The 25,165-nt window shown below is 38.6% G+C and overlaps 1 protein-coding gene across 3 annotated transcripts in view; it reads left to right on the forward strand.

Moving 5' to 3' along the window:
• Positions 1 to 25,165, forward strand: part of KCNIP4 (potassium voltage-gated channel interacting protein 4) — a 213,815-nt gene that overhangs the window by 158,033 nt on the left and 30,617 nt on the right. Inside the window, exon 2 of one of the 3 annotated variants that reach the window (XM_054391394.1) lies at positions 23,030 to 23,131. The exons of the other annotated variants lie outside the window; for them this stretch is intronic. Coding sequence (XP_054247369.1) covers positions 23,030 to 23,131 — 102 coding nt within the window. The remainder of the gene's footprint in view (positions 1 to 23,029; positions 23,132 to 25,165) is intronic. 3 annotated transcript variants of the gene reach the window in all.

The following is a 25,165-nucleotide window of genomic DNA, read 5'->3' on the forward strand; positions in this document are numbered from 1 at the left end:
ATGAAAATTTGCTAGTGAGGAGTGGTCTGTATTTCTGTATTCAAATTGAAGGCTCTCATGCAGATTAATTAGTTACTGATTGCTTGTAAGCAGAGGGATGGATCTTGTATTTCCCTTTGCCTGATTTTTTTTGATGTGTATATAGATGCATAGACCTTGAATGTGTCTAACTAGTAACTAGCCTATATTTCAGCTCAATTTTCAGCCTTCCAGAAGTCACTTAAGAAAGGATGAATTATGTGAAAACAAATAATTGTGCAGAGAGCAGGCCTTTCAAAAGTTAGAAGGAGGGGTATTTATCCAATTTCACTGAAATTAGTCAAACCAAAATGAAGTGCAGCACCTCAGTGACTGTTTCATGATGCTCCCAAAGGTAAAACTGCAGTGGGAGAGTGAAATTAGGAGAGAGGGAGACTCCACACCCCTGCTGGGCAGCCTGTTCTTTCTTCTTATATTTCAGTAACAATGCACTGAAAATAAAGATTTCTTTATTACATTTCAGTCAGAAGTAATATGATTTACTTTGACGAAAAAAAAAAATATTTTTTCCAGTTCTTTCTTCTTCCTGGCAATTTTTCACCCTTATTAGTGCAGTCATTAAATAGATTCCAATCAATTAACTTGCAATAATCGTTTTGGGACTGGATTCAGTCCCTGATCCTCAGGTGTAGCAGAAAACTGGAACTTTTCTACTTGCTTTTCTCAGATGAACAAGTCTAATGCATTGTACTCTGGACAGAGGTTACTCAAGTAACAGAGGTTATATGTGTCCATCACTTCATTCCCTCAGCAGAATATTGTGCACTCCAAATATAGCAATCAACACAAAGGTAGAGGCTGTTTAGATAAAAGTAGAGAAGCTCAGAGTAAAACCACTAAATGGATGCTTCTCTGTGCAGCCATATATTACCATGAATTTGTGCTCCTAGCTTTTTTTTTCCAAATGGAGACAAAATTGCTGAAAATAGTGTTATTAAAAGCTTTTATTCGGACCTCTTTTATCTGTGCCAGGTTAAACACCATATCTCATGGGCGTATGCTTGAATAGAAGCATCTGAAAAGTCATCATTCAGGCAAATCCTTATAGGAAATGCTTGCTTTATGAATTTTACTGAACTGTGCAATGTTATATTTATTTGTGCAGCCAGAGACAGCATCTGTTTGATTGGTTATTATGTAAAAAATGAAGGAGTTGCTGCCCAAAGGCTTTATGCTTCGAAGGCAGAAATGTACAAATCTGTAGTGCTTTGGAGGCAGCCAGAGAGAAGGCAAGAAGGCTGGTTCTCAGCCAGCAGCAATCTCATGCCTAGGTCTCTGCTGATGGGAAGCAACTAGTAGACACTTGTGCCACTTCACCTTTTCTTCTCTCTGCATGGCATCCTCACCAGGAACATCTCATGGGAAGAAGAGAGAGGAGATGCTATGCTTACATGAATAGAAAGCAAGACAGAGCAGGTCCTCAGCTCTTCTCCAGAGTCAAGGAGATGGCAAATGACCTACTGTTTGCACGCAGTAACACATACAGACAAGAGGAGATTTAGGGTGTGCTACATAGGCAGGTCACAAACAGGCCCAGAATCACTGCAATGAAAGTACAATTTGAATGCAGTTTTTAAACAGAGCTTAGAACCCATGGGGGTTAATTCATCAAGAGTTAAACACCTAAGGAACTGCAAGGAAGGACTCAGAGCAGGAGGTGCTAAAGACTTGTTAAGGTCTTTTAAGAATAGGTAGGATGGAAGGGCAATTAGAGCAAACAAGGGATAGCTTTTGTTCATTTTTGCTCTTCTACTAAATGTGTGTGTAAATATATGTCTACATATGTACATGCACATATATATGTGTGTCTGTGCAGACAAAACCCAGAAGGAACAAGACAGGGCAGCAGCAGGGGGAGCAACACCCAATGAATGAAACTTTGTGGGGTTTTCTGTTGCCATTTTGCCAGAGAAGTGTGATGATTGTTATTTATTACCTCGGATGACAAGTGAATATCTGAAAACCAACTGTTTTCAAACAAAGGAGCCTGTAGTTGGCAATGCAGGCATATAAATAAAGATGTTCTGGTTTTTGAAAGTGTTAAACTCTGAGAATTGTGGCAGATTTCAGATGAAACTTCTATGAAAATCAGGTCAGATCGTTTCAAATTCCTAGATATTGATCTTTGTGACCCAGTTTAGACAACTCTATCTGAAAACATGCTTTAAGCACTGCTGCTTCTTTGTATGCTATTTATCCTCAGCAGAAAACCTTTCTCTTTTTTTGTTGGGTTTTAGGACTTTTAATTTGTATGAAGTATCTCTTCAGGGAGATGAATCCATGCAAGTGTCAAGCATGCCCTGGTACTGAATTTATCCAGATTTTGGTGGGGTGTGTGTGGAGTGCAGCAGACTCAGATGGCCAGGAAGCTGCCTGGAAAGTACATGAAACAACTTCACACTGAGAAAACACTTCTCCTGTGCTGCTTTTTGAATAATCTCCATCATGCTTATTTCAGTACAGACTTGCCTTACCCTGCAGGCAGGAAGAGGCATTATTTAATACCAAGTGATTCACAATGCATCACTACTCTACTACACAGTTGCACATTTCTGTGAAAAAATGAACTTTAATAATAGTTTTATTCCTTTAATCCTATTATAGCTGCATTAATAAATTAGAGTATTGCTTCTGCTTTGGAATGTATTCAGGAATGGGCATTGTTTTAATTCTGAAAACTAATGGGAAAAACAACCCCAACAAACCAACCTGTGTTGTCTCTACTCAAATATTTTTAAAGATAAGTGATATATTTAATATCTTTTATTGTTTTCTTTGCAGTTGTTGTCTTCTTGAAGAGCATTTATTTGAGTTGAGACCTTAGTTCAGTTCCTGCAGGCTGCTCTAGGTGACCTTGCCTTAGCAGGGGAGCTGGACTAGCTGATCTCCAGGGGTCCCTTCCAAACCGACCATGCTGGGATTCTGTGATACAGAGGATTTTTACTGAAAGTCTTTCTTGCTCGGTATGAGGAGGAGGATGGAAGGTTATGTTAATGTAAAATTTTCACAGAATTAACCCTCAGGAATTCCATGGGGGTGGTAGGAATGTAAATTGACAGAGTATGGTAAAGTTTCACCTGATTTAAGATTTTCTGGTTATCTTGCTTAATGTCTGGTTTAATATTTGATAAATATTTTACATTTAAGTCATGTTTTTAATTCCTAAAACTTGCAAGAGTAGCAGAAAAAAAGGAGGAAATTAAAGGAATTAACTTCCAATCTCTAGATTCCTATCTCAAATGTATTCCCTTTGATTTACTTTTATTCTCCAGTCATCCTAAACAGTTAGCACTTTTCAAGATGAGACTATGGAAGATTTAAAAGCAGACAGACTTTGAGCTGGGGTCCAGAAAAACTCAATAGTGGGCAGTTCCTAACAGATAATTTATGTGAGAACCTCTTCTGACATTTTCACCCATGCCTCTCTACCTAAATATAGTAGCAGGGTGGAAAGCTCTTTGAAAATAATTACACTGAGCTTGTACAGAAGTTAAGCCACAGAGAACTGTTTAAGACAGAGTAAATCCTACAGTGGATATCTATAGTACCTGAACTTCATATTCTCTTCCAGAAACCTGGACTGTGCCCTGATTTTTCATAACCCTGTCTGTGTATGGCTCATCTCACACATTTTTCTCTCCAATTAATAAACTTACCTTTTCTGAAACATTGCCTTATGATGACAACAGGGAGCAGCCTGAGTAATTTGTATGTAAAGTAATTTTGTGACAATTAGCCTGAGCTCCTAACTGTATGCTTAGCCAAAATCATTAATCTTCCTTGAATTACCATGCCTTTACATGGGTAAATATCGATCAGGTACATGAAATTAATCATGCTACCTGCCATTTTTAACAAACTAAGGGGAGCATATTCTGTGACTAATGAAGAATGCAAATGTACTGCACATTTACTTTCCATAGTTCTAGCTTTATGTTCTTGCAATATCTGTTGGGATTTTCTAAGAAACTATCTATTTCTACAGATAATTTTTGTATTTTAATTGTGAATTCCTCCTGCTCACCCCCAAAGTTCTAGTTTGTGATCCTAGTTTCAGCCAGCAATCAGCTGCTTCAGCTTTTGAGGAAGATCAGCTGACACTAAATGCTCAGTAACTAACTTCCATTTAATGTCTGTCAGTTCTTCACATTTGACACCAATCATTGTCATTCAACAACAACTGGATGGAAGACAGTGTCTCTGAAAGTGCTGTTTTAAATTAGAGGCAAAGGCTTAGATATCTTTCTTCAATCACTACAGCTGCCATCCTGTGCTTCTCAGAAATGACATGGTTGTCAATTGCAAATGCAAGGAGGATGGGAACAACTTTTGAGTATGTAAAACAACACATTAAAGGCCAACTTGTTAAGTGAGAGTTAAAACTAACATCTTTTTTTAAATATATATATGTATATTATATATATATATAGCATTCCTTGATGTCATGGTAGCAGTATTTTACTGTAATAAATAAAAGTAACAATTTTTTGATACTACATGACTTAATTTGTTTTCTCAACCTTCAAAAAAAGTAGTGGACGTTGAAAATAACTAACAAAAATGAATTCAAGTGTTTGTGGTTTACAGCTCTTCCTGGAAAGGGATATATTCATGAGAAAGGCTGAGCTGGGATTAACTGGAGTAATTCTGCTTCAAAACTATTATGGCTATGTGCTAAGGTCATTGATGGTGAAGGTGTGGTAAGCAGTGGGCGTGTAATAGGCTTAAAGGGGGAGAGCAAGGCTCAGTAAGTGCAGGTGTGTCAAAGACATCACTTGACAGTCCCATAATTTATAACAATGCTTAAACAACATATTTAAAATGTGGAAGCTGAGTCAAAATGATCTGAAGATTGCTTACAAAACCCTTGGTGCTTTATTTTGTTGTTGTACATTGTAATAAAGAATAACAAAAGCTTCCTGAAATAACAGTGATCTGAGTATTGCAAATGTTAGCCACCGACACAGTGTTTGTGCACAGATTCCTGGAACACAGCTAGGGACTCGAGTGAAAAAATATCACACAACAAGGAGAAAAGAAACCCTGACTCCAGAACCAGGCTGATTTAATTAATTGAAAATTAAAGGTCATTGCCAAAGCTGACTGAAAAGGTACAACTTCTGTCAATATTTATTGCATTAGACATTTATTTATTTAAGCATTGGGTACTGCAGAGTTCTGCTGCCTCTATTCTTGGCTGGATCTACAAGGCATCTTTGTCCCCATTTAAAGCTACATCTTACCACACATTATTCTAATACTACCTTCATATGACAGATAATAAACCAGGCCACTGAACAGTGAGGTGAGGGTGCAGCCAGGCTAGTGGTGGGTGTGTGATACAATGCTGTGGAGACAGATAACCTCTCAACTCCTCTTTCGCAATGCCAGGTAGCACTTCAGCACCTAAGCAAATTTCAGAGAGCAGACTGTTAGGAATAATGTTCTCAGTACAATCCAAATGAATTCATCTTCCTAGTGCAACAGTATTTTAAATTAGGTTAATACACACTGAGGTGTTCTACTTATTCAAATGAAGGCAGTGAGCCATATCCTGACTATTTTTCTGAGTACCTATTTCATGTAAGAACTATTTTGAACAAGAAAACACAGTTGTGATAGTTCAGAATATACATTCATAGTCTATAGCTACTTGGGGCCTGTCCTGCTTTTTCTGACAATTCCCATTTCTCCTTGAAGAACCCTTGATGATAATTTTCATTGTTAAAGTCACCAGGAGTTTTGAATGCCTAAGAAATGCAGAGCGAGTTCTTCTTATTGTTAGCAGCAAAAGGATAATCTTCAGATAATATGAATGAATTACTGTTTCCAAAAGGTAGAAAGGTCAGCTTCTACCTGTCTGCTTTTTACAGAGTGAAATTGTCTGCTTGCTACTGTTAGTTTAATAAGACCTATCAATAATGAAGAACTTCTTTGTGAGGAGCAAAGAAAAAGTCAAAGGATTTTCAGTCTCCTTTTCAGCTGATGCACAAATGTATCCATTCAAAAATTGCATTCTGAAAATGAATTGCTGTACAATACTAATTGCCAATATTACATTACAATATTAATATGCTTTAGGGTTTGTTTTTCATTTTGCTTTGGGTTTTGGTTTGGTTTTGTTTTGTATTTTGTTTTTTTTTTACTAGCACATATATAATAATTGACAGACATCTTTAGTTTCAGCAAACCGCTGTGTCACAGTGACTGACTGTTTTAATAGCTGTGGTGAAATCTACCTTTCTGGACAACTCATTTGTAGTAAAATCTCTTGGCTTCTTTTGCAACCTTTAATCTTTCCTTGGTCACAGGCTAGCAGAGAGAAAGAGCCCAGCAAAGGTAATTGGTTTTGCTAGGCTCTTCCAGCTGGAACATAGAGGCTGACACCAATACTTTCAGCCTTGCAGAGTTTCAGGCCACTTAGCACCGTAGTCCAAGAGCAACGTGGGTGAAGCCATCTCTGTCAGCTGTCAGTTCCTCTTGATGGGACCAGGTTGGACAACATCTTGACCCAAAGTGACCCTAGGGAGTGTTTACAGACAACAAAGTGAGCAAACAGGCTTTAGTCCTTTCAAAAATCAGCCCCAGGCTGACAGAGCTGGGCCACCTGGGGACAGCACAGCTGTACCTAACCTCCTGTGGAACCTTCTCTTCCACAGTAAAGTGCCATATCTGTTCCCAGGGGAGGACTGGCCTGGAGAACTGCCTTGCATATGCCTTTGGGGTGTTTTTTTTAAGATAAATGGTGAGAATGCTGTACAAGGTGCTAAGAGGAAAAGGGATACCAGCTGTTCTCCTGTAGCAGTCTGCAACCATGTTTTTTCAGCTTGAAGGCTCCCTTAGCTGCAGTCCATCTCCCCTGCCAGAGCAGGACCATAGAATCTAGAGCAGGTCACACAGGAATGCATCCAGACAGGGCTGAAAAGTCTCCAGAGAAGGAGACTCCATGACTTCTCTGGGCAGCCTGTTCCAGTGTTCTGTGACCCTTACAGTAAATAAGTTCTTCCTCAAGTTGAGGTGGACCTTCCTGTGCTGTAGTTTATATCCATTGCCTCTTGTCCTATCACAGGGCTCAGGTGAGCAGAGGCTCTGTCTTGGGTTTATCCTGAAAGCTCTCAGTGCCAGAGCTGACAGGCACGAAGTGAATGCTGGTGGAAAATCAACAACTCAGACTACTTGTCTTTAGCACATGGTGTCACTGTATTAGGGCACCAGGAAATGGGGAAGATTGCAAGACATTGACTAAAAACCTCTCTTATTTAGACTAGGTCTGATGTTGCTTCCAGTGTACCCAGAAATGTGCATTAGTCATCATTATAAAGTCAACCTTTCCCAACAATTACCACTGAGTGATACATCAATCCTGCAGTTCTTTCATGGACATGCAAAAGCCTTTGCTCTGCAAACCATACATTCTCTTATTGAGCTGAAAAACATAAATAAATCCTGCAGCCCTCTGAGCACTTGGCTATGCTAGAGATGAGGTAATGACTGGACTGCTGTGGGAATTTATGGGTCTGCAACAAACCATGTTAAAAATATGTTGATATGCAGAGTCCGAGTTGCTCTACCACAGTAAAAATCAAGTTAGGCCATGGCGTTATTGTGGGTTGGTGTGCTGTTCTTGGTCCAGAAATGGTGTCCAACTCGTAGGTGATACCTCCTATTAAGAAAGGTAATAAAATATTCATGCTGTATTTTCCCAAGGCTTCATCCTTCCTTCAGGTCATCTCTTTTAAACTTGAAGGTGCCAATGTCTTCTTGACATCACTCAATCCACTGTGAACTGTGGTCCATGTGGTCCTTTCTTTGATCTCTGTAATTTGTGGAGGAGAATTTTACAAGTTCACAGCCTTCTTAGATGTTGCTGTATTAAAAAGGACTTTATCTATGGCAGCTGAGAAACCTTCAGTATCTGCACTTTAATTTCTTCATAAATGTCTGGACTCTTGGTTTAAATTATCTCAGTCATTTTGTTTTATATCTGTGATCAATTTCACTTTTGTTCTGTCTTGGTCTAATAGGAATTGTCAGTTCCAATTTCCCTTCTCCATTTCAACATTGCTGTCTACTCTCAGATTAGCAACATTCTAGTTTTTTGCTGGCTTTAGATAATAGGGAGATTTATTTATTTCTTGGTGCGGGGAGGGATTTTTCCTTCTACTATAAGAGTAGAGATCAATAGGGCTTACATAAATTCTACTACTCTGCTGAATCACTGAGAAAGTACACCAGGTTCTAGGGAATGGGAGGGACAAAACCAGAGGGAGATTTCTAGTGGTAGTTCTGTAGCCTCCTTCCAAGAAGAAAACTGCAAATGTTGTCTCTCTTGATTTGTTGTAAACAAGCAGTGTGTGTGTCCTTTGGGACCTTAGCTGCATTCCTCAGTAAAATGCAGCTACAGAGCTTTTCTTTGCTTGTATTTTGCTGCCTTCTGTCTTACATTCTGAGATCCTGACTGGCTTTAGTGGTATTTCTATTGACTTCAGTCATGACACATCCTCACAGAACCTTCTTTTCCAGAACTCTTCAGGAGCACCTGTATTCCACCAGAGACATGGCAAATCTTTGCTCCAGTTTCTCTTCCAAACCTCTTCAATTCACCTATATGTTCTTAATTAAAATTACTTTAAAATGAAGGTACTTGTTCTAGGTCACAATAATTAGCATGGTGACTTAGGGAATATGCCTCTGTATATATTGTGAACTCATGTTGAGGATAAAGCTTTGCAGTTGTGTCTGTGTCAGGATGATTGCAGTTGGTCCAGAACAGTTCCTTTTTGTCAATCCTTCCTTCTCACACTTTTCCTTTGCTCCATTGTGGGTCCATCCCATGATCTGCAGCTCCAGCCTAGTCTCCTCTACAGGCTACAATTTCCTTCAGGAAATGTCCTTCTGCTCTGGTGTGGGATCCTCCACGCTGCAGAGGTGGCCCTGCAGCACCCCTGCCACTACCAAAACCTTGCCACTTCAACCAAACAGAAGTAGAAATAAAACCAGGAGTGTATTCTTTGTCACTGAATCCCATAGACTCAAGGATAGCTTTCATATCATCTCTTCTGCTGTTTAATCAAGCATTCACTTTTAAGCTCGATAATTTCTTGACCCTCCAGTGCTGTTGCAGGACTCCAGGTTCATGGTAGCTGAAAATCTTATATTATTTTCTAGCTTAACAGTATTTGCAGTAATTTCATACCCATTTGTGTCAATATTATTCTTTGGATAAACCAGCGTTATTTCCACTTCTTAAGTTTGCATTTTTGGTTTGCACACAAGAGCCATTTCTTTTCTTGGCATTGCATTCACTAAGCTAAACAAGCTCCAAATTATCCAGGGAAATTTTGTCTTCATCTTTTCCAACATCAGTTCATCTTTCACAGATGTGACTGAGCAGAACTTTCAGTGGTATCCCTGAGTGTGTCTTTCTCATGCTAAAGTCTCAATTTTTCCTGGCATTAATGGAAAAACTTTCTTTGAAGCATTTTAGGCATCTTCTGTCATGGCCAGTTTGGATTGGTAGGTGATGGCCATTGTAGGAGCAAATAATGCATGCAGGTCTTTATCTGCCATTTCAAAAATGAGGAGATCCTTTGTTCACCTTTACTGCTACTAAGATATTTACCTCACTCCTGGCTTCTTGTGCTAAAATATTTAATGGAAGCCTTGTTTTTATTTTTTTTTTAATTAATATTTGGTACAACATTTTCTACCTTGTACCAGTACCAATATTCTGTACTGATGTGAATATCGGTGAAACAGGTACATTTGACCATTCAAAGAGGTGAAACAATCACTGTAGCTCAAGTGTGTTGATGAGGAGAAATAAGTAGAACATCTCTGATAGGTCTGTCTGCTAAACCGTGATAATTGCTGGGTGAGAAGGAAATTGCAGAAACACAAATGGTTGAGTAAACTAGGTGTGGGATGAGTGCAATATATGGAAATATACTGTAGAGAAGGATTTTTTTACTAGTTAAATGTCTTAAGGACAATTAAGATAATGTCTTAAGGAAAATTAAGAAAAAAACCAAAGTGCCTCATACCCCTTCCTCATGCTGAGTTGCTCTTTTTGTGAATGACTCTTGTAGGCTCCAGTGAAACTGATCTGTTTATCTTTCCTGCCTGGCAGGAAGGGAAACCTTAATAACAAGGAAAGAGAGGGTTGCCTCCTCTTGTAGATCTCAGAAATACTCTGGCATGTTGTTATTGTTGTAAACTTGGCTGTAAACTACCAAGAGGATTAACAAAGTGACAATCACTTATTCTGCTTTTAGCCTTTTTTTATCCCCCAAATTTGTTCCCTTGTCTTTTTGTGTCTCCATAGCAACAGCCATTAATGAACCTGCCACAGGTGGTTTTCTGCAAGAACTTCTTAGGACTGTTAGTTGATCAAATCCATGCACCTGTAGCTATTTCATTAGCACTTAAGTTATTCCTGTTTTCTAGCCTGCTGGAAAAACAACTTGCAATTGATTTGGTATTTGAAGCAAATGCATGGGCTGCCACCTAAGTGGCACTCAGTGCAGCTGGTTATGCCTGAACAATGCCTATTTGCTGTTTAAAGCTTGTGAGGGGTCATGGACTGGGTGTAGTATGAAACTCAGGAAATATGCAAGGGTAGTTGTTTGGGTTTGGTGTTTTTTTTTTTCCATTCAGTTAAATTTTCCTTTAAAACTCGGATTTACAGTTTCTATTGTTTAGTTCTCAAAACTGTAAAGCGAGGATGACAATAATTTACATAACCCCTGCCTGAAAATAGCTCAAGCCCTGTGCTTTTCCAGCTTTGGTTGCTTAGTAATTTGCTTTGCAAGCAGGAAAAGAGAGGTTTAGAAGTGGATGATTTTAGTGCTCTTCAAGTCTGAGTGCCTTAGCTTCTTTGGGTGTCCATTTTGTGTAACACACCAAGAGTCATTACTGATTGTAAATATTTAATGTATATCATGTAGCTCCCACAGAGGCTGTTTTGCAGTGTTTTGTTGTAGTTTGTTTGGTTTGTTTTCCATGTAATTGCTGGCCAGCTGATTTACAATTTCTTACATCGCAAGGGCCACGGTGTGGGTGAAATTGTTTTTTTTTTTTCTCAAGAAATATTGCTCCTTCCAAAGGAAGAGAGAGCTCTGAATAACTTGAAGTTGCAGAAACATGTTGATTCAAGAAATTTATCCCTTATACTGATATACTGACTTAGGAAGAGTTTAACAGAAAGAGTGATTATCTCATTGTGAAAATGTTCATCTTGGTAGGTGACTTCTGATAGTGTTAGCTCAGATACCTTTCTTCTGTTAATTCTAAAACACTTCTTGTTGGGAATAGTCTCTCCTGCAGAATAAGGTGAAAAATCAGTCTTGGTTTAGTGTAGATACCACTAGAATGTGAATGAAAGCATGCCATTCACACTTAATATAGCCTGTAACTTTGTCTTTAGTACTATATGGTCATTAAGGTCCTTAAAAGGTTCATTGGGGTGCCACTTCACAAAATGCTACATCTGCTCTGACTGTGAGCTTGAGACACCAAGGATCCCAGCAGGATATCCAGCCTAAGGTCTCTATCTTGCCACATTTTTTTTTGTTTTCCATGTGTTGAAAGTAGGGATTGTGTAAGCTCATGATGAGTTCAGCTCACTGACCTAGCTAAACACCAGCTCAGCAAAACAATCAGTCTCAGTCATTATTTAAGTCTCTTGTCTGTGTGAAGATATTATTCCAGCATTCTGAAAAACATTCTCTGGCCAACAACTGGTAGTTGTTCATTTTTCAACCATCAATAAGTCTTTACTATTACAATCTGCATTTTGTATCTAATCAGTCTTAAAAAGCTTTTTTCTAACTTCTAATAATTTTTTTCAGAGAGCTGCATGAAAATGCAACGTAAAAGCAGAATTGCACATTCTGCTCTCTGGAAGCAGTGCATTGTTCTGCTAACTTGTAAAGAAGCAACAGTGCTACTGAAAAATTGTTTGAATACCTTTCCAGTGCAGCTAACTTGCTATGTAACTTGGCTCATCTTTCAGAACTAAGCAGAACTGACTGGGTTTGCACACATTTTATACTTAAAATTTTTGTAAGTCTCAGTCTTTCCTGTGTGCCTCTAATCATTAAAGACACGAATCTCAGTATCAAAATAGCTGGTTCTGAGTTTCAAGAATTGTACAGATGTGAAAAACTAATGGCTCTGCCTACTACACACAGAATTGCTGCTGTATGCTTCCCACCAAAAAAACCAAATAACTGTAATTTTAGAATTTGCTTGACAGCTGCTTTCATTCAGCTTTCAGTGCTGTTGAGTTACTAATAATACAATCTGGTGACAGCAGTAGGGTTGTACTCTGGGAACACTACAAATGAGATAAGGAAGATCTTTCAATAAAGTCAGAGAAGAACTGAGATGAGAAAGCTGGCTGTGTGTTGCTGGTGCTGCCCTAACAGATACTGTTGGACTAGTTAGCTGTTTTGATTTGGATCCAAGCATCTGTAGTTGGAAAAGATCAGAGTCATCTTATCAGTCCAAGCTGCTATGAGTAATATTAGTGAGAAGCCAGCACAAAAGGGTTGTGATGGATGATAACACAAGCCCTGTTCACAGGAAATTAGATTTTCTAAGTGCTGAAGAGAAACATTACAAAACTCAAGCACCAGTAAATAACTGCTGCTTTCTCCATCCTTTACCCTGAGGAGGCAGCACTAATGTTCCTTCCTACAGAAGGAATGGTCTTTTAATAATTGAAAATGTGTGCTTGATCTTGATACAGATCTTTTGTTTCATTTCACTTAAAGACGATTCTGATTCCTAAGTGGTTATTCTTCACAGAGGCACTGCAATATATATTGAAGAAAATAGTGTACAGAGTTCTAAGATGGATCTACCAAAATTAATCTTTTTTTTTTTTTTTTGGTGGGGGGATTTTGATAATTAGTTTTGTGGATTTTTTTCTGGTGCTGATTAGGAAGATATCTGAAATGAGAAAAGAAAAAGAAAGTCAGATGAGGCTCGGGTGATAAAATATCTGATGTAGGTGAAGGTTGACATGTTTCATTTGTTCTGTGTATTTGTAACATTAGAACTCTTGGTATCTTCTACAATTCTTTGTTACATACCATCATGTTCCTTTCTGCACTTGATAAAGCGTTCTTGATAAATGTTCACTAATGACTAATGCACCAGAACACTACAGAGTCAGGATCCCCCATTATCCAGGCACCTGGAGGGGAAGAAGATGGAAGAAGCCCTTCATCAGGAGCCTGTGTGGATGTTTTGCTGGGAGCTCACTCTCAGCACTGTACCACACTCTTCAGAACCAGGCTTACTGGTACGATTTGTTGAGTTTTCATCAGCTAACATATTACAGGGGCAGGTAGATGCACAATCCCTGCCCCAAAGGCTTAGCAAGCCAAAGTCACAGCTGAAGATCCTCGACAGGCTGCCCTTAGAGAAAGAGGTTGATAATTTATGAGAGGTCATTCGCTCTCCCTAAGACTTTGTCGGTTTTCGTAGAAATATCAAGCCAAAGCTAGCAAGGTTGTCAGGTGGCCATTTGGTTTGTCAGCTAAATGGAAGGTTTGAGTGATTTCTGTCAAATGTTTTGAAACAACTAAAGCAGTGTTAAGCCCACACCATGCCTAGAAAATCTGCTTATTCTAGGATTATTAAAAAAACCCAAGCAACTTAGTATAAATATTTCTAAAACTTGAGCTTATTCCTTACTGTCTGTTACCCAACAAACATTAGAAGATTCTTTTCCTTTTTGTGACAGCTTTACTCGGAGTGAAGAGTGCAATGTTGATTCCCTCCAGTTTTGTCCTCCTTAGACCAAACCCCCTACTTTTTCAAGTTGTTGGGGGTTTTTTGTGTGTGTGTATGTGTTAGAGTTCTTTTCATTCCTGATACTCAGCTGTGAACTTATTTTTACAGGTCTGTGTCCTTGAAAATCCATTCCCTGAGACTGACATAAGCCTTTATCTGCATCTCACATTTTTTATGCAGCTTTTAATTGCTATGAGTAATTCCACTTGTTTGTGTTACAGGAGCAGTGCCATGCAGTTGCCATACCCAAGCAATGCTGATCTGTTCAGTCAGTGAAGAAAGCTCAGCTTCTATGAACATACATGCATAATAGGATGTGATAGTCAGACTAAAGGTCACTTCCCTACAGTTTCTGTCTGGATAATTCACTGGTAGTGAATGACTTCAAATGACTTCCGATCCACTTGCTCTTGGAGAGCATGTTGCTTGCTGAGAAATGCTACAATTTCATCTGCCATTAATATTATAAATTTATGATTGCCAATGAATCATTGTTCCTCAATATTGTACATTTTAATCAAATGCTCCCTGGGGCACAATTTTAATTCAGATCATTAGTGTGACTCTTATTGGAGTACAGAAAGAAATTTAATGGAAAATACCCAATAGCTATCTGAAAGGGGAAAGTTTTTATAAAGGGTTCAAAGTCCATTAGAGTCCCATTTTGACATTTTTAAAGAAATAATTTAGGCTAATTTGATATTCTGTCTGGAAAAAAGAAGCTGTGTTTTAAGTAGTCATGGAATATCTTGCAAGAGTGGCTTTTGAGATTTAGGCAGTCCAAGTGCTTCAAATGTACACATATAGCATACAGAGTTTTGTTCTTTTTATCTTGACTGTAGCACTTAGTATTGTTGGGGGGGCAAGAATAAAATGTTTTCTTGCTGTGAGTTTCTTTGAGCAGTAGGTTACTGAACAAAACACAGCTGCAGGCCGTTTTGAGTGTTGGACTGCAGCTTTAACAGGGAAGAGGTTAGACTGGAAATTTCTCTGGCATCACATACAGTGGATATTCTAAGTAGCCATCAATAAAGGAGGGGGAGGAGGATAACCTTCCAGATGTCTCAACAAATCTGACCCTGAATCTGCAAGCTGGGAAGAAATAGCAGCTCTAGTAGCCTTACAAACTTCACACTAGGTGAGATTTCAGCATACCCTTAACAATATTTCAGAAGATTATCTTAAGAAGTCTGGGTTTCTGCTGTAACAAGTATCAAGCATGTCACCCAAGAGGAATAATCCTCATCTCTAGGCTAAGCTTGGACAGATTTTTTTTTTTTACAGTATTGTTTTGAATGCATTGACATTGCTTTGAGGCACTGTCACTTTGAATCATCTCTTAAAGAAGCCCTTTAAGAATGGAGCCTTTTAAAACACATTTTCCAGTGAAGGCAATTTTAACTAAGCAGTTCTTAGAATTTCATTTATGAAGCTATAATGAGCCCTGCAGTATGTTAGATAAAAAGACAAAGTTCCTGAAGAGCTAAAAAGCCTCATAGTCTAGGAAGCATTAACGAGTAATCTGAGGGAAGAAAACAGCATGTTTCCTTTTCTCTTGTTATGGATGCACTCAGTGGGTACTATATGTTAAAGACAGTTCAGGAAAATTTTGAACACTAAGTGGAAGAGCATTTAGTAATAGGGAATAAAAAAAGACATAGGGACTTTATCTATAGTAAAGAAGTTATAACTGATTTATACCAGGATCTCTCAGTTTCAGAAGTCTGCATCCTGGTGCATGCAGTGATGGGAGTAGATAGAGGAGTACCTAGAAATTCAGAGAACTGGGTGATGAAAAGCTGAGATCACCCAGGGAACAAAGGCAGGCAGCAACCTTCTATTAAGGTAACTTGTCTAGATGAGTTATATCTAGTGAAATTGTGAAGACTTTCCACAGGGTAAGAGGAGGATGTCACTTCTAAGGAGGGACATGGGCAGGTAAGTTTAAGAGAGATGTTTATCCAGGCTACATGGCAGCAATCACTAAGTTTATGTCAGGGTGATACATTTATGTCGTGGCAAGAAAATTATCTTAGTATCATATTTTGAATAGACTGTAGGAAATAATAAAACTGGGAACACAAGGGAGAGCTGTAATATGAAGGTTGTAAGTAGAAACAGAAGCTGCAGGCAAAGGAGAAGAAATTGAGCATTAGCTACTGAAAAGCCCTGCAACCACAGAAAGCTACATATTTTAATAGTTACAAAACCAGGAAGATGTAATCAAACATCTCCACCTGGTGCAGCAGTTTATTTCTTTTATCTTGCAGCCTGGATTGCTACAAGGAAGACTTGTAACCAGCATGAGCATGCTGCAGACAGTGTTTGTGTGCCTGTGCATGCAAGTGTTGGTTCATAGAGAAAAGCATCTTTAAAATACTCTCCAAAAGATAAAGGTTTAAACTCTTACTCAGTAAATGACCTTTTATCTTTCAATGGTGTTCCTTCCTCAAGTCCTTTGTGACTGTCAGCAAAGCATCAGGGTGGAAAGCCAGTGATGAGTAGAAATTTCTTTCCTAATGTTTTTGTGCAAAGCTTTCAAAGTTTATTTATAAGCCAGATTTCATATCTCCTTGTTCAAGCAATTAATTTTAATAAGATTTTTGCCTGGTGAAAGCAAAAGGGCTTTGTTCCAATTGTCCTCATAATGCTCTGCAAATTAACCAGCATTTTAAATTCTGTAACTCAGAGGAAAAAAAACTAACAGAAATAGATTTGCGATTTTTTTTTCCCCTGCATACCTATTGCATGTGTTAGATAAATCTCACTGTTATGACAGTGTATAATCATCTGACATTTTCCAGGCTGCTGTTAGTTAATAATTTCACAGTAATAATTACATGATATCCTCCAGCTGAAATAGAATAGATGTCTTTCAAAACACTCGTGAACAAAGCTGACAATAAATGCAATCTCTACTCTCAGAAACCAACTTGGAAAGTCTCAACTGTTTTTTTTAACTGTTTTTGTTTTGGTTTGGTTTGGTTTTTTTGCAAGGAGTAGCAGAGAAATACTCTTTGTCTTCTTTCAATACTGATTAACACTCCACACCTTTCTCCCAGGTATGTGATGCAGAAAATCAGATCATGGTGCAGCACTATGTGAATTTTGGCAGCCACATCACTCCCACTTTCCCAGGTTAACTATTCATTCTCATCCCACCAAAATACATCACTGCCCCTGGCACACAGGCAAGATTTTTTTGCAGAGAGGTGATGTCAGCTTCATTAGGAAATAGAATCAGGTTTGCACGGGAAAGGGCTGTCCTGCAGAAGTGTGATGCTGTGATGGGAATCAGTGTCAGGGAAGAGAGGACTAATCAGGGATCCTTAGCTCTGGGAGCTGGGGTCCACCATTGAATCACAGATTTAGCTTTACTAAGGAGAAGAAATTTTCCATGGTTTGTACTTTGTCAATTATTTAAACATTATTTCAAAGTGGTGCAAATGCATCCTAGTATTTCATCTGTTTGCAAATGTGTGACTCCATCATTTTAATAAGACTCTAAACAATACATGAAACTTTCCTCAGTACAGTTTTTACTTTTACGTTCATCACTGTAAGCAGAATTTCTTACTTCAAAGTAGCTTCTTTAATTATAACTTTAAGAGCACTAGTGAAAAATGGACAATATTTGAAGACTGCTCTTCATATCATTAATTTTGAAGTCTGAGACTGATTATAGTCTCTGAATGCAACTGTGTTCAAGATGGAGTAGAAGACTAAGTAGATGTTCTGCATTTTGGCACATATTTGTGTAACAAATTATGCCCTGGTCCTTATGGTTCAAAAAAAGTTATTTTTATGGAAGCAGGATAGAGATCATCAAGGGAACACAGAGCACTGTACCTCAAGACTGGCAGCTGAAAACTGTTAGTGGCCAAGAAAGGTTTGATGCCTCCTATGCAAAGGTGACCCCAAATCAAAATGAGCTTTATGCACACCACCAAAATTTGCATTAAAATGTTAGCAATCCAAGCATGAGATATAAAACATAAGCTTCAGACAACCTTACTGCCTTCCGTGGAAAATTTGCTGTTGACTTTGACAGCAAGCTTGGAAGTGACCTACTCCTGAATGACCTAGGCTAGGGCTGGCTCATCTGGGGCTAGTTCGGCAGAATTGAAAAGTGTGAACTGGTTTCACTTCACCACTTTACAAAAGCTCTCTGAGCTCTCAGTGAGACATCTCTCCTAAGAACTAAATCCATACAAAGCATTTAAAACCACATTGCAGTGACAGCCTGGAGCACTGCAGGTCAATTATTTCCACTCAGAGTAATTGGATGATAGTGTGAGCACTCTGAACGTACACTCCACAAATTATTCATTAAAAGTATCTTTTTCTGGGCTTCTCTAACTCTCCTAAGGAGTATGAAAAGACTTTTCTCTACAAAATGTAGACATGCTTGTTAGGGAATGTTATTACACATCCCACACAGGTGATTTGGGGACGACAGAGACCATCACCCCCCAGCAGCCAGCACCAGACACATCATGGGCTGTAACCTGTGGTCCTACTCCAGCTGCCAGCACTGAGCCGCTCACATCACACTCCACCCACTGCCCACCAGTAGTTTCAGGACTTCTGTACTCTTCACATAAACAACAGAAGGGAAAAAAGATTGAGTGAACTGCACAGTTCAGAGAAGCAACCAGAGAAATCTAGTTCATTGTGCATGCTCTCTCATGGTCACAGGGCCCACTGCGTGTGCCACATTTCTGCAGACCCAAGTGGTATAAATACATTTTTTTTGTCACAGGGCACCAGCCTAGTTTTACACATGCTCTGGGAATGTGTGTGCAGGTGTGTTTAGTCACATTAAATTAATGAAGTGGTGTTGAAAAACAAATACATTTCCAACCTATGCACTGAAGAAACTCTGCAATTTTCAGTGTTTGTGCTCCTGGAGATGTTTGTAACAGTTTTAGATAATGTTTGTATTAAACATTTGCATAGAAACTGCTCATAACATAAGCAGTTTTTCAGGTTGAAAAGCTGCATGTATTTCAGGGGAAGGCATGGTCTGAATAATAAAGCTGTGTTTGGGAAATCTAATGAAGACTGTGTGGACAAAAGCAGAGCCATTTCTTGTGTTTATACTTTCACAGTGTATTGCTTCTCTCCCTTGATGCTAGAGTTTTCCTTTCATCCTTTTCCATTTGCTAGTCCTGACAAATACCCAGCTGTAGCTACTGCTCTTGACCAGATCACTTGTTCTTTGCCCTTGATTTTCAATCCATCTTCAAGTACTATTGGCCTCCAGACTTTCCAATTGACTCTAACCTCAAATGTATTGGTAGAGAAGTGTGGGTACCTGCTCCTAATCTATGGCTGCCATTGGGAGGCCGATTTAAGACAGTCTGTACAAGGGAATTTAATGTGAAGGAGAGTAATGGGTGTTTCAAGGTAGTCCCTAAAGTGCTGTCATCCTTTTTTTCAGCTCAATACCTTCATGGCTTCTCCTCTAGCAGATCTGGTGTGGTTTATGGAGCTTTAGTATGCCATGAAGCTGATAGGGATGTTTTACTGAAAGTATACCTATAGCTGCTAGGTGTATTTGTTTGAAAAATAGAAAGTTAAGGGCAGGAGAGGAAGAATAACTAAACCCACACATGGACAGCCAAATAAGATCAACAAGAATGTTTTCTTAGCATGGCAAAAATGCTGAGTAGCCTACTGAAAAGTTGCACAGTTCCTTGGCAGCTGTTTCCAAAGAACTGAGACTGGGAGTTATAAATATTTATCTTGTGCATCATTTTATTTCATTGCCAGACTCACTACACAGAAGGAACACTACTGTGATTTGGCTCACTTCCAGAAGTCCTGGACTGTGAATATGAAATCTGCACTTCATTTTGTTTCCCTTGCTTCTCCATCTGTGCTGAACCATTAACAGTTTAGTGGGGCTGCCAGCCCTGAAGGCCCTGGGAGAAATTCCATCATGCGACTGAAATTGAGCAGAAACCATTAAGCCAAGAAATACTTCATGCTTCTCTTTTTTAAAATTTTAAAAATGTGTTTGGTTTTTAGACTCTTTGTCAATTCTTACCACAGTCTGTGATTTAGGCAAATGGCCTGCTCAGCTTTGCTTTCAGTGTTGTACTAATCCTCTTGCTGAAAGAGTCAAGCCATTATCAGTTGCAACTACAGATAGAAATCATACTAGGCCACATTCCCTCCTAAAGGATGTCTGGTGTGCCCAACAGCTGTATGCTGCACATACCTCAGTACAGCACTGCCTGGGTAGGAGAATATGTAAGCCATGCCCCAGTTACAGAGTGTTTTGTGAAGTGTGAGCACCTCTTGGGACAAATGCCCACAGTTCCCACCACTGATGTCATATGGAGACAAGTTCTGGGACACTCCCACAGTGAATTGTGGGGAAAAGTGTGTCTCAGAGTTTTAATTTTTCTTGCAGAGGAACCAAATTATCAAACCCAAGAGGAAGCAGCAACAGTTAACTAACCTGAATTTGAAGAACCTTCATGCTTAGTCCAGAAGAGTTTGTGACTGATGAGGTTAGGGATAACAGCTATGAATTATCTACTCAACCAATTACTAAGAAAAGAACCAAGAAGAGTTTGGAAGATTCAGCTTTTTCTGAATATCGCTTTGCAGGCTAAGAATTGCTATTATTCTGATTTAGAAGTTTGAAGGAAGCAGTAGCAGTCCATCATTATCAGTTTTTTGGTCTTCATGGCTCCTCAGCTTTTCCTGAACAGCATTTCTGAAGATTGGTAATATGATGACAATCTCTTGCTGTATAATAAATTTTAATCTCTTAGGCTAATTAACTTCTTAATAGTCACAGCTTTTTCCTCAACCTGTTTCCAAGTGGGCAAATGGCTACAGAATTCAGAGAAATTTTACATTATTTCATCTTAACACTTTTAATGTTTCAATATGTGTTAAACAGTGACTCAGCACAGACTCAGGGTGCAACTTGTTCTCTCTATTAAGCAGTCCTTTACACATGAAAAACCACATTGAAAGCTGTTGTACTGTTGAGGAGGTCATGGCAGTGGATTGTTGCTGCTGCAGGATAAACTGACTGCAGCCACTGGGAGGAAAATGCTTCTGTGCTGCCTCCTTATGCTGTAAGAAGATAAACAAATTCCTTCACCTCTGCCCTGTCAACATTTTAAATGAGCTGCTAAAATGAGGACAGAAGTTATACTGACCTCCTAAATTACTCCTCTGGTATTACTTTATTACTTCCTTTTTTTTTTTTTTAGTTTGATCATACTACTGCAAAGCCCATATGGTTCACATTGAATTCCATGGTCTTTTAGCCAAATTGTTTGCCTACTCAAGGCTTTGAGTATCAGACCCTTTGGACATAAAACATCTCATTTGGTTTTGCAAAGCACTGTATATATCTTCAGTAATAACATAGGTTGTGGGCCTATGTAATTACTTAAGTAATACATGGACATTGCAACCTTAAGTGAAATTAACAGGCTAGAAATAGATATTTCTATATGTTAGAGAGTTCCTAGTAAGGAAAAAAAAAATCTTTAAATAAACAAATTTGGTTTGTTTTCACATATCTCCTGTACAAGCATTAGTGTGGATATCTGCCAGCGGAGACCACAAGGTATCCATTTAAAGGCTCAGTTTTTGTGTTGAAACTAAAAATATTAACTTTGAGATGCCAATCAGAACACAAAGTGTCTTTTAGTTTATGCATTTATCTGCAGTATTTGTGAGTTGAGCTGCTAGCAAAGGCCTTCAGATAATAAGTGCATTCATTCTTACTGTATTTCATGGCTTTGACATTTCTAGGGATGGTCATTTAGGTCCATCTGACCTTGTGCTGAAACTGGATTGTTTTGTGCATTCACCAAAGCTGCACAGAGGCAGAATTTGCCTGGTAATTGTTGATTTTCTAAGGCTGTGGTTGAGTCTTTCCTAGTTTTCCCCATTTCTTTAATTTAATTTCCTTCAATGTTCTCCTCTTATACAAACTAAGAATTATTTTTTTCTTCCACTTACAAAGTTTAAAATCCTTAAAGCCTTCATGCTCTCTCCTTCTGTTCCCAACTAGAAGTACATAGTTCCTCCAGATGGCTGGTGGCAGAGAGGAAGCTGTTCTGTGTCGTGTCAGTAACAGCAGTGTTCAGCACAAGTGCATTGCTAGGGATATCTGAGGATTATCCTGGTGACTGTCAGTTGTGTTTTCATTTCTTGCCCCATCAGTTTGGCATTCTTGCTGTGGCAGTAAGAGCCATTGCGGAGCAGTGTTTGTGTTTGAGCACATCCAGATGAGATGAAAAATGCAGGAGTTGTGTATGTTTGTAAATGAGCTTTACCTTTCTCAGGAACATAAATTATTTACTCAACTGTTTTACAGCTGTTGAGTCTATCATTGGCAGTGAATATCCATCCTGGAGATGCTTGCTCATATCACCCACTTTGTATAAAATGGTTAGTTAGACCTCTCAGGCAGTTACTTTGATAGTTTCCTTCACAGTAAATAAGGGTAATGCTCTTCACCTGCTTTATGGCATGTGAACATTTACTATTCATCCATGTCAGTATTTAAAGATGAAAATAAGTAATGCTTATTTTTATATACGTATATAGAATGCCAAATGTTAAAGAAAAGGGAGACTGGTTGCACATCATGGTTGATACTTTAATATTCAGAAAAGGCAAAAGTACCAGACTGGTTATCACAGTTGCTGAATGAATTACATGGGAAAACTCAGCCCTGGAACTAGAAGACTGCCAGAAAGGACAACAAAAGATATCTCTGAGATTCTATCTGGGCTTGATGTAGTCTTGTTTTCCATGTTATACTTCAAAGCCAAATGACTTCAAAGTCTTTAAAATATTTTAGAATAAAATTTTTTGTGAACTCTTTTACCTTGTGTTGTTTCAGATGCATAATCTGATACTGCTCTGTTAGATGTTTTAAAGTGAGTGATAAGAACTCAAGTGGGTTGTAAGAACTTTACAAGAGACACACACATGCAAAAAAATCCCTATTATTGAAAAAAAATACTAAGACAAAACAATTTTGTTGTCCTGTTCAGAAATTCTGGTTGCCCTTTGCAGCTCAGGATGGCTGCAATCTGCTTGTCCATTTCCCATCAGGCTTCTGCTCTAATGATGAACTCTGCAGCATGTACAGAATTTGTTCTCAAGCCTATGTTAACAGTCCTGATAATGTATTTTTTAGGTTTCCTCTACGCTCAGAACAGTACCAAACGCAGCATTAAAGAGCGACTTATGAAGCTCTTGCCCTGCTCGGCTGCCAAAACGACCTCTCCTGTTACTCAAAGCAAGTTTTATTTCTCATTTGATTTTTTTTTTCCTTAGGTTTGCATGCATCAAAAGTTATGCTTTCATTAACTGCACATTTGAGAGACAAGATATCTGCTGGAGTAATCATATGTTCTACTGAGGTTTAAAATCAAGTGATGAACAGATTTGTGGGCTGGTAACAGCCTGGTCCATGAGAGCAGGATGGCAAGATAGCAGTGCCAGGGTCTGCCACATAGGAACTGCAGGGTTGGCACTTCTGCTCTGAAAGCTAGTTGAGAAGTGATTCTCTGCTTAAATTAAATACATGCTCTCAATAAGTTTGTTGTGTACATGCCTGTGTGTGCTTGCTATCCAATACACAGAATAATATCAGCAGTACTGGCCCGGGAGGAATGCCTTGGCCTGGCAGGTTTTGACTAGAAAGCATCAAACTATACAGGCAACAGACCTTAAAGTGTGTGTCTGAGAGAAAAAGCAATAATGAGATTCAAACCAACCAAGCAACAAAAACAAACCTGTGAATGTGGAGATATAGGAAAAGCACAGTGACACTACATTTAATGTCTTGATATGCTGTGAGGACATAAAATCTCTCCAGGGTAGCTAACAGATGAAAAATAGGGGGAGAGAGAGACAGAGATCCATCCCTACACACATATATATACCAAGATAGATTATAGGAGTAACACTAATGTCTTCCTATTTAGACTGACTACTGTAGCTAATTTTAAAATACCTTTATGGACCTAGTTCAGTCTAATTTGACTTAATTCTAGGCCCTAATCTGTACAGGTAAAAATAGAAGATGAGTGGTCCCTCTGCTTCTTCTGTATTCTTCTGATAAAGCGTGTTGATCAATCTGAGATTAAAAAAAACTCTTCCAAGAGCATTTCCCAATGTCTAGCAAAAATGAGACAACTCAGGGCAACTCAGCTGTGAACACAGGCCCCTAGTAAGTGCCCAGACTTTAGCAGTACTTTTTGCTGTCCCACTTGACTGCCTTTCATATGCTTTTCTATAGAGAAGACTAGTATTTGGTTTCCTCTCTAAGTATTTGACATCTTGAAGATGAAAAGGACATGGATGCACAATGTTTTTTTTCAGGGTGGCTTCAGCTGATGTGTTTTTTGTGAAAATAGGATAGCTTAAACGGGTTGATTACTGTTGTGACACCTGATAGTAATTAATTCTGTAGAAGTTCCTTTCAGCTGTGTGACCGAGTAATACAGCCTTAGAATACTCAAGGAACCACAGAATAGCTTGGGTTGGAGGAGAGCTGTAAAACCACCAAGGTTCAGCTGTTCAGCCATGGGTAGAGACATCTTCCAATAGATCAGGTTCCTCAAAGCCCCATCCAAATTGGCCTTCACCACTTTCAGTGATGGGGCATAGAGTAGAAAATGGAAGTAGAAGAGATAGAAGACTTGATTTGTTTGTCTGAAGCTGGTTGGAGAGCAACACATCCTTATTCCTTGCAGGTAACACAAAAATGTTTAAAGTCAATGTCAATAACCTTGTCTATGCACAACTTGTATTTTCTTGCTGGAGGTCTATTTTAAACCAGAAGTCAAATATTTCATATTTAAGAACCAAGCAGTAAAGAAAGATGCATTGAGCATTTTTCTCTGTACTTTCATCAATAATGAAATGCTATATTAAGTAAGAATTTTACATTAAATGAAAATATTTTATTAAATACTAATATCAATGTAGACACACATTGTTGTCAGCCAGTTTTGATGTAATGTGCTGTTTGATTTCTGGTAGCATGAAGGAAGTAACATTATAATGTACTGGGAATGAAGCCAGCACTACCTACAACAATAATGTGAATTCCTCAGAAACGTTAAGGGGAAATGTTTTTATAACAAGTAATTTGTTGAAATATGCATAGCCTGAATTTGCACATCTGCATTTCTATCACTATGTGCAGACAAATGTTACCTGAAAGTAAAAATAATCCTATTTCAGTATTCCCATTGACCAAAGTATGTAACAAAATGCTTTTTTTTTATTTGTGTGCTTTAGCCTAGCAGGCTTTAACTTGAAT

This window comes from Indicator indicator, chromosome 23 (assembly GCF_027791375.1).
Source record: "Indicator indicator isolate 239-I01 chromosome 23, UM_Iind_1.1, whole genome shotgun sequence".
Taxonomy (NCBI): domain Eukaryota; kingdom Metazoa; phylum Chordata; class Aves; order Piciformes; family Indicatoridae; genus Indicator; species Indicator indicator.